We start from the raw sequence: 10214 nt of genomic DNA, 5'->3' as shown, positions 1-10214 counted from the left end.
TTGGACCCCACATAAATCTCTGCCGTCATATGATCTAATTTGTAGTTTCGATGCATGTTCATATACATACAAACACAGTAGAAGGCCATGTATTAGAATTCTTGAATATCCATAAATGTAACTTACACCTATATGTACATATACGTGTAACTTACCAAGTTGGTAAAGTTATGTGGTGTTCCCACCAAGCAATTCGGATTCTCTCTCTTTGAGTGTCTTCCTGGTTAAGCTCAGTTTCTTCTGGGTCCAAGAAAAGGTTTCAGCTGAGGAATTTCATGGGTTTTATGTAGCTTGCCCAGAGGTATGAATTCTCTCTCTCTATATATATATGTATTTGGGTAGGTTTGATTCTATGCATAGTGCGAGAAACCATATTTATTGGGTTGTGACGCTATTGGTGAATTGTTTGGGGTAGAATGTTGTATTATTGTGTAGATTTGGAGATTTGATGAGTTGGTGGGAGTTCATTACAGCAATTTGCAAGACCCAACTAATAAGTATCTTCAAGTATTCAAGAAATATGGTGTTAAGACTGTTTTATTGTATAATATGATGAGTGAGAACCGAAGTTAATTGTCAAGTATTCAAGAAATGTTTTCATTTGAGTTTTGAATTACAGTTGAAAAAATTTGGGGAAAGTATGATATTACCCAAAAAAAAAAAGAAGAAGAAATGTTTGCTAATTGTTTCCCTAATTAGTCGAACTCTTTATTCAGTTGTTTGCCTCTTTGGTCACACCCTTGTGCTACTGCTACGTTGCTCCCATCTTGCAAGAATGATACCTAAACTCCCCTTCCCTCCTCGAAATCTAGGTTAACTGGACCATTTTTTTTAGGATATCATTGGTCAATATAGTTTTAAACCTACATTTCGTAGTATATGTTATTTAAGATTTACAAATAAGTTGTTTTGATCAGTGGGTAAGGTATATTTACATTTTTGAAGCCTGAATTGATTTGCAGGGTTTTCATTGATCGGGAAATCTGAAATTTGACCTTGTGTAACTTATGGTTAATGGTATGGGAGATCAGGAATCATGCACCAAACCCCTTGGAAGATTGTCTGTTTTCTACTATGGCGTGGGGCACATGCTGAATGATATTACATCTGCATGTTGGTTTACTTATCTCTTAGTTTTCTTGACAGATATTGGACTGTCCCCAAGGTGCGATTCCTAATTCACACTGGTAGTTAATTTGATTATAATGCATCAATTCATATGAGCTATTTTCTTAATGTCATTAATGCTGAGATGTGACAATTTTATGATAAATGAGCATGCAGCATGGTTTACTGTGGAAATGTTTGGTCAATCATAGTTCTGGAGAGCTTGCAGTAATATTGTGTTTACGGCATGCCAAAGCCGTTGCAGCGTAATCGCTGACATGGCTTCTAAAAGGAAAGGATGTGCCACTTTTGTTTCATCATAATCATCTTCCGTTAAATGTTTACATTTCAAGAGTCCTAGTATATATAAATTCAAATCATGGTCAGAGTTGAGATGATTCCCTTTTGAATGTCATACTTGATGAGTTATTGACAACTTCTGTCAATCCCAAAGATAAAGCAAGTATTAGCTCTTTCTAGTAGCATTTTACAATTTCCATGGCTATAAAATATCAAACTGAGCTGTTTGTTAGGGAAGGATTAGCACCCTAGGCTCTAATACGTCAAAGAAAGCTAAATCTCAAACTCGACCGGAATAGGTCTTGAAAATCAGTTGTAACAAATTTAATTACAATTTAAATTGTTAATTAACAATTTGAATGCTACAATATAAATGAAAAATAGTGCAGTGAACTAGAATGAAGATAAAGTTGGGACCTAGTCCAAATAGAACAATCACTATTAAAAATAAGAAAAAGGTTACAACTATAGTTCTCAAACTCTTACCCTAAAATCACCTAGGTAACCTTTTGAACCAGACTCACAATTGAGCTTCACTATTTGCTACTACCGGTCAACAACCTAGGTCGAGTTTGGGACTTAGTGTACTCTGACTATCAAAGCCTAGGGTGCCCGTCCTATCCCTCATGTCCAGTTAACATGAATTTTCTATGCTTAAAGTTTGTAGAGCGACACTGATGGAGTAGGAAAGTGAGATCGTAATCCCAAGGCAGGATTTGGAAAAACATGTCTGAGATGGACTTCATTTCTTAGGCCGTTTAGTATTTTTGCTGGAATATTACTACTGTCTCAGTTTATTGTTGTAAACTATGCAAGAAATTGCACTTTTGTGGTGGTTGTTATTCAGATCCAGTGTGAGGTGGGAGAGGATTTAACCTTGTGATTGAACATGTCAAATGTGTGAAGATTCACAGTTTTCTTTTGAAACAAATCTCCTTATGAATTAGGTTGCTTTTTGTTGTGCTAAGTTGTTTCCTCAAAATATAGGGGATTTTAAGCTCCACACGAGTATTGTATATAATAATTTTCATTTCGTTTCACAGGGCTGCTGCTGCTGTCATGCTTTCGGGCCAGATAGCTGATGGATTTACAACCATATTTGCTGGCGAACTGGTATCTCAAGATAATATATATATATATATATATATATATATATATATATATATATATATTTTGTTAGTCATTTCATGTCAGAAGTTGTGACGTAGCTTATCTTCCTTGGTACAACTAATAACCTCAGAGCAAGGCCTTTTACTCTTTCACATAGCCTCATGAGTCATAATACCAAACCCAACTGCAGGAGTTCGTTATTGTATAGTCCAGTCGGTTGTCTTCCGTTTCTTTTGCAAGTTATTTTTTTCTTTTGATTTTGCATTCTTCGGTTCGTGTTTCAATAATTTACTTATTTATCAATCTTTTTAGAACCATTTTTTTACAGCTATGGTTAAAGCTCAGGTTGTTAAGCGTGATAATGTCTGTTCAAGTCTACGAGCATTAACTTTGTGCAGAAATTATACCAACAGTTTGGTCTAAATCTAGTATGCCCTCCTAGCTTCCAAATAGGCAGGATCAAGTAATGGACTTTTTTTTTAATCTTTGAGTGATCTGCAATCTACTGGCGTTAGATGCGTGCTTAACGTCCCAAGTCATTAACTTTTCTGAACATATTCTGCATGACAACATGGTCAAGGGATATGCCTTTTTGAAGAACATAGTTATTATGAAATGATAAGACTAGCCTTCAGAATCTCTATGTCAATAGTGATTAAATTCTTGGATTTATGAGAAAAATAGTATATCAAACCTATATTACACGGATTCAAATACGTGTACCAGGTACAATAGTGTATTTAAGTGATGGATCTCCACGAATCTCTAATCTTAGGATATATGGAGGTGTTGTTAGAAAAGGGAGTTTACCATTCTCTGGTATCAAATTTGAGTTCTTTGTCTTTTTCCATCATCACATGTGGATTATTAAAGTATTCTGTTATGGTTATTATGTCAGACACATCCCATTCCCATATCAGACACATCCCATTCCCATATCGTATATGCTTAATTTGGACATACAGTAGGTAAAATTTATTGAAGGAACATATTTACAAAAAGTGTGTTAGATATTCTCCAAACTCAATGCACCATCTGGCTTTTTAGCAAGCAATTATTTTTGACAGCTCTATAGGAAAAAACAGTTCCTTAAGGGTTAGAGCAACACCAAATAGACTAATCTACAAATAAGGCGTAAAGAAAAAGAGAAGTGGTAGAATAAGAGAATACTCTTTAGTATAAGTTTGGGACTGAAGACTCACATTGTTTGGCCAACTAAAAATAAGATAAAGTACTACAGAAGCCTCCTGTTTTCTTCTTTTTTCTTATTCACTTGATATTAGGACTTTTATTCTTTAAGGGCCTTTGTTGAAGTGTTTAAGAGGTTCTGAGAAAATTTTAAGTGTAGGCTTTAGCTTTTATTGGGTTTGGGTGTAGTGTTTATTGGAGATGATGATGCATAAATTGTGTGAACAAATGACAAATATATAATGAGTGAGCGTTGAATAGTGGAGTACAGAAGTATTATATGTATTGGAGAGCTTTAGCATTTTGGACATTGGAGGATATATTAGGCATAAAGGTGATGTGGCAAGTCTCAGGTGTGATGTGAATTGAGGCAAAAGTGGAAAGAAGTACAAAAATTCAAGCCCAGGCTAGGATGAACTGCTGTCGCATCCATGTTCTTCTGGCTGTAACTATAAATGTGTATTTATGGGTTGATAAGATTGGAAAAGTACAGTTCGTAGTTCGTACAAGTGGCTTTGGTTTTGGTTGCAAGTAGTTTTATACCTGTGGCAATTTTAGGCTTTTCCTATAGACGTTTGGACATATCTTTAGATGCATCCTAGCTAACAATTCCTTGGATCCATCACTGTATCTGTTGATGTGTCCACTGTCCTGGCCAAAAACTGCCTTTGGTCCAGGCAGGTCAGTTTCTCTACATGACCTGAATTTAGAGACTTGAGAAAAAGAAAAGAAAAAAAAACAAGAATTTGGACACAACAATAGTTATATCTAGGTAAATTTTCTTTTGGACTCATGGAAAGTTTACTATTGATTTTGCATTGATTCTTTTCCCACTTTGATAATGGTAAAATGGGAGTCTTTTTGTGCCTCGGTATTTGATTTGGACTGCTTGCACTTCCTTTTTGGGTGGGGAAGGTTGTCTGTGTTTACCGAGGGTGGACCTTGGCAATGGTAAGGTTGCTCCATTTTGTCCCGGAGGTCACGGGTTCAAATCAGGAAACAGCCTCTCTGCATATGGAGGTAACCCCACAGTGGCGGGGGCCTCATGCACTGGGCTAGTCCTTTTTTCTAGGTTGTCTGTGTACCACTTTATCCATTCCGTCTCTTTGAAAATCCATTTGATGCGAGAAACAGATAGCTTTGTTAATTATTCTCCATATTAGTTCCCAAAATTCACATAATTGATAGCATCTGCAAGCAAGGAGGCCATGGCCATGCCTGAAGCAGACTTCAAATCTTTGATTATACTTGCGATATTTAAATATACGATCGTTTTTACTGAGCAGGGTCGGTTTAATGATCTTCAGATGTCAGCATATTTTGTTCCTAATTGTTTGGATTTAATTTAATTTTTGAATTGTTCAAGATTTTATGCTTTATACTGGTAAATAAAGATAATCTTTATCTTTTTGAGAAATAACTCTCTCCTTTTTTTCACATGATAGATAGACAGGTTTGGGCATTTCAAAATTTGGCATGGTGCAGGATCTGTTTTAGTCGCTGTTTCATTTTCTTCTGTTTTTGGCGGTTGCCTGCCTTGCAAGATCCTTGGCACCAATTCATTTACTGTGCAAACTATTGGATACAGCATTTTTGCAGCTATCTTCAATGTGGGTTGGGCAGCAACTCAAGTTTCACACATGTAATGACTTCCTCTGACCAGTTTCAAGTGTGTCAGGCATCTTCTTTTTATTTCCCCTTCTTTTTTCTTTCTTTATCCTTCCCACTTTATAAAAAGGGAAGAGGCACTAGTGGCGGCCCCTTCACTATTGTATTTTTATTTGTTTGTGTTACATGGATTTCTATAACACTATTCAAATTCTATTCAAAATCTCTTCGTATGTAATCACTGATAAAAATGCTTATATACTACTGTTCTATTAAGGTAATGGAGCAAAACATCCTCATCAAGTGTTCTATTACTCATTTTAATCATTTTAGGAATGAAATTGGTTAACGACTCACTTGTGAATGTCCAACTACAATTAGTAATTTTTGTTATATGTACATGCAGTTTAGTATTAAAGCATTGCTGAAGAGTATCAGAATAATTTATAGAGTTAACTGGACAAAGTAAAAGATGGAATAGGAATTACATAAAATTAATGGTCCACCAGTGAACTCCTCCAAGTCCCCAATTACCACCACAGGCTAACCCCAAGGGGTTGGCCCAAGTGGAATTTCCACTCGGCCTTGGTGCCTCAGGAAGCATCAGGTGGAGGGTGGGGGGGAGGGGGTTTGAGTACCAATTAGGAAGAAAAAAAATTAAATTAAAAAATGTATCCATGTCATTGGAAAATTGTGTAATTTGTTTTCCTCTTATTTGTTGCAGGTCTATGGTGAATTGCATCACGCTGAATTCAACAAGTAGAGTAATTTTGGCTAGTTGTCGCAATGCTTTTACAATGGTTAGCACCTCCCTGAATCTGATTTTTATGTATAGTTCTATTTAGCATGACTAGGCATTTTATAGAAGGTAGTGCTCATTCTTTTAATTTTTGGTTGAATGGTTGAAACATTTTTTCACAGGTCGCCAACCTAAGCCTCTATGCAGTTGCTTTTATAGTATTCAGATTCAATACATCAAGGACACTTGCTGATGTTGAAAGTCAGGTGTGTTGATTTAATTAATGTTATTGTAGATGTTAAAGGATTTTCATTTGAGTGTGCTCTTACCTCATTCATGTTTGGGCAGTACCGCTGGATAGCACATTTGTCAATTTTTATTGGATGCTGCTTCGTTGGCATATTTCTTCTTGGAACCGAAGAGCCAAGGTTTACCACATATTCTTAATTTCACATATCCGTAATCTTTCTTCCAGTTATTGAGGGAGTTCTATTATATGTTTCCTTTCTTTGACGCTTATTTAGATAAAAATGTTATTTATTTTGACAATTGAAGAACATTTGCTTGAAGAAGATAAACATGAAGAAAAAAAAAGCCACACACGCAACACAACCATATTTCAAGGGCTATTGTTTGGCCTTGTGCTTTATTGGAATGTTAACCACATTCTTAACTTTTTGTTTCTTTGAAAGATTAAGGTCGGAAGTAAGATTTTGGGTAGCAGGAACTGTCAAAAAAAATCCCATGGGATTTTTGTCTTATGCATTTGATGAGAATTTTGCTGTGCATAAATGTAACAGCAAACAGAAATACCTACACTTGATTTTTTTTTTTTACTCGTAGAAAAATATTTATCGCAGTATCTGAACATAAATTTATCATTCATATATTGGCGTCTTATGTGAATATTTTATTTACTTAAAAGTCCATCTGCGTGTTGCATTCAGCTACTTATTGTATCAATTGTATACATTTCTTGTGTAGATTGAATCAGGATGTTCAAGGAAAAAACTCTACAAGGATTTCTTGGGCTTACTGGTTTAAAAAAGTATTATACCATCAAGTTGCTCTTGTTTATGTCCTTACCAGACTAGTGACTAATGTTTCACAGGTCAGCAGACATTTTTCACTTTTTGTTTCGTGATAGTGATTCTCTTAGATGATAAGATGCTTCAGTTTCACTATCAAATAATATTTGTGGGCAGTGTGAATTTTTGTAAAAATAGGGAGCTCATATTCTGCGAAGGCTTTTGAGCATCTGAAGGAAGAATTCACTGAAAGATGCATTTTCTCTTAAAATCATCCTGCAATACTGTTTCCCTTGAAGAATTTAATTAACAAAATTATTTGAACTTCCTTTTATCATTCATCAATATGGCTTAACTTTGTTTTTTATTTTATTTATTTATTTATTTTATATTCTATTTTTGTTGGGTGCAGGCGTTTCTTGCATTCTATGTCATTAACGATCTGCAAATGCCTCTGTCAACTAAAGCTTTGGTACTTACCTAAATCTTGTCAACATCAAAGTTCCAACAATAAATAGTATTTTTTATCGGTATAAGAAAGATACACATTGCCAATATTTATGTTTTACCAATTTGGTTAGGTTCCAGCCATTATCTACATATGCAGCTTCATTGTATCAATCCTTCTACAGGTCCTCTTGAAACTCTGCTCTGTATTTTTCAATTTTTTTTTTTTTTTTTTGTATGATTCATATATTTTTCTTCTTTTATTGATATTTAACCATTAGATATCCTCTCTGTAGGAGATCACCTGGACTGGCCAACGTCTAAAGACCTTTTTTTCACTGGGAGGAGTTCTTTGGATATTTTGTGGTTCAGTGATCCTCCTTTTACCAAGAAGCATGAATTTCTATATGTACCTTCTGTCAATAGTTATTGGCATAGCAAATGCTCTAATGACGGTATGATATAGCTTCTGTGCTTTCAATATGTACTTCATTTTATGCAATCTACAAGTCCATCGTACTTGAGTCAAATTGATGGCATGATGTCAAGATTTAATTCAATTATGGTTTCCAATTCTGACTCGGATAACCTGTTCATTTCAATGAATTCTCTATATCTTGGATGTATTAAAAATTTAAAACCTGTTTGAAAACGATTGTATTTTCACTGAACTTTGAAACTTTGTTTGATTTCTTGCCATTTCCAAACATTTAACATCTAAAAAAATTTGCAATGTGAATTGACTCTTATTAAAACAAGAAGTATTTTAAACAAGTAGATCGTGTGTCTGTTATTCCCCAAACTTGTTACCTGTCTATCCTTATCTTAAAATTCCTGAAATTTTATAATGAATATTATTTATAACGGAGTAACAGGTGACTGGAGTAAGCATGCAAAGTGTTGTAGTTGGTGAAGATCTCAATGGCTGTGCTTTTGTTTATGGATCATTGAGCTTCTTGGACAAAATCTCATGTGGGATTGCCTTGTACATTCTTGAATCATATCATGGTAAGTTTTCTCTCTATTTGATTCTTTATATCTTATATCTACATCCCACCCCCTGCATGTATTATTTTCAATGCTTTATCTGGATATTGTATCTACAGGTTCAATACTAATTTTATGCTACCTATAACCACATTCATGTTTAGATTGACCAAATTCATTTTGTAGACAATTTGCTATGCTTCGGTTTTTTCTTTTTTTTTGGCGATTCCTATTTAGTTTTAGCTTAGCTCAAATGTGCATAAAGCTATCATTGCTTAGATATTGCTCACTGCATGTTGTTAGTAGATTTACATATTTTTTTTCCTTTTTCTCAATCTAATTTGTTTCTCTAAAAACTGTTCCCTTCCAAGATGTTGATGGTTTGCTGACAAATTTTTTGCCTTGACATGATTCCCTCTTGTGCAGATAACTCTCCAAAACTGCAGAAATGTAATTCAATACTTTCGTGTTTTTCGGTGACAAGATACGGTTTGGGTCTTGTCCCGGCAGTTTGTTCACTTGTTGGTGTGGTGGTTACGTACACCATGGATCTCCACACACCCATTTCAAAACCTATAATGGAGCCCCTATTGGCATAGCTTTTAATCCACAGTAACATGGAGCTGTTCCAGCATTTCAACTATCAACATGATACAGAGAACTCGATCCTTGCATCGACTCTACTCAATGACACCCTTTAGCCACTGAATTTTCTTCGGCATAGGTTTTTTTTTTTTTTTCCCCTCTCAATTCATTATCAGCACACCCATTGAATTTGTTCACCATTTAGCATGTATTATCTTGAAATATTACAGCTGTAATTGTATATAATATCGTAAAATGTACAATTCATGTTCTGAAATTATGATAATTTAACTGGGGGATTACATTTATATAGCCTGTTGATGGTGTTACCAGCTTGAAGTTTGTGTCGAGTGTACAGAAGTTGGTGGTCCAAGGATCTTTTATTGAACAATAGCTCCAAGAACAAAGGGAAACAAGTGATTATCATCCAAAGCCTCACGATTGATGGGAAAATAGTCCATGAGCATTATATGTCGCACGTTACGGTTGTGGCTTAGTGATATTTATTCAATTTTCATCAGAGTAGAAAGTTTTTTTCATCAAAGTAGAAAGTTATAATCCTGTACACTCGCCCTCATTTTTTATGTTGAAGGTTTAGGGCCCGTTTGGCATGCGTTTTGTTTTAGGCGTTTTGTTTTTGGTTAAAACAGAAACAATGTTTTTGCTTTAGGGTGTTTTGGAAAAAAATCAGAAGCACATTTGGGAACGATATTTTACTGTGAAAATGTCGGAAGCAGAAACATGCAAAACATGTTTGATAAGTCATGCGTTTCAAGAAATTTGAAAACAAAACATGTTTGGTCACTCCAATTGTTACCAAAAAAATATATAAAACAGAAAAAAAAAATGTTTGGTTATCATTGTTTTTAATTTGTTTTTATAAATTTAAGTGTATTTATAAATTTATTTCTATATAAATAGTCATCATATTTTTAATAGATGTGAAGAAATTTGAACACACAAACACACACACACACACACAAATATATATTAATTTTTGCAATAACCTATTTACAAGTTGTTTGCAATAACCTGCTTCAATTTTCTTATCCTATTACCTGTATAGTCCAACACAACATTAAAAATAAAAACAAAACCCAACTGCAAGCATAAGT

At 34.7% G+C, this 10214-nt stretch overlaps 1 protein-coding gene across 1 annotated transcript; it reads left to right on the top strand.

Annotated features, from left to right (window-relative positions):
- LOC132276352 (uncharacterized) lies at positions 1–9407 on the top strand. The gene is made up of 13 exons (XM_059777744.1): positions 1–301; positions 963–1165; positions 2451–2520; positions 5151–5347; positions 6038–6113; positions 6235–6318; positions 6401–6480; positions 7037–7163; positions 7493–7552; positions 7662–7712; positions 7824–7982; positions 8403–8535; positions 8941–9407. Exons 2-13 carry the CDS (start codon positions 1008–1010, stop codon positions 9111–9113), a joined length of 1368 nt encoding a protein of 455 aa, XP_059633727.1. The 5' UTR covers positions 1–301; positions 963–1007; the 3' UTR covers positions 9114–9407.
- The last annotated feature ends 807 nt before the right edge of the window (positions 9408–10214 follow it).

This window comes from Cornus florida, unplaced genomic scaffold, assembly GCF_030987335.1.
Source record: "Cornus florida cultivar Cherokee Brave unplaced genomic scaffold, ASM3098733v1 CherokeeBrave_3.0.0_Hap2_Chr10, whole genome shotgun sequence".
NCBI lineage: Eukaryota > Viridiplantae > Streptophyta > Magnoliopsida > Cornales > Cornaceae > Cornus > Cornus florida.
The sequence above is the reverse complement of the archived record's forward strand: the minus strand, read 5'-3'. Positions and strand labels throughout refer to the sequence as shown.

Excerpts from the sequence above, each read along its gene's own strand:
- LOC132276352 (XM_059777744.1), top strand. The coding sequence starts at position 1,008 with ATGGTTAATGGTATGGGAGATCAGGAATCATGCACCAAACCCCTTGGA. Across the intron at positions 2,521-5,150 it reads CCATATTTGCTGGCGAACTG|ATAGACAGGTTTGGGCATTT; the intron begins GTATCTCAAGAT and ends TTCACATGATAG. Across the intron at positions 7,983-8,402 it reads TAGCAAATGCTCTAATGACG|GTGACTGGAGTAAGCATGCA; the intron begins GTATGATATAGC and ends ACGGAGTAACAG.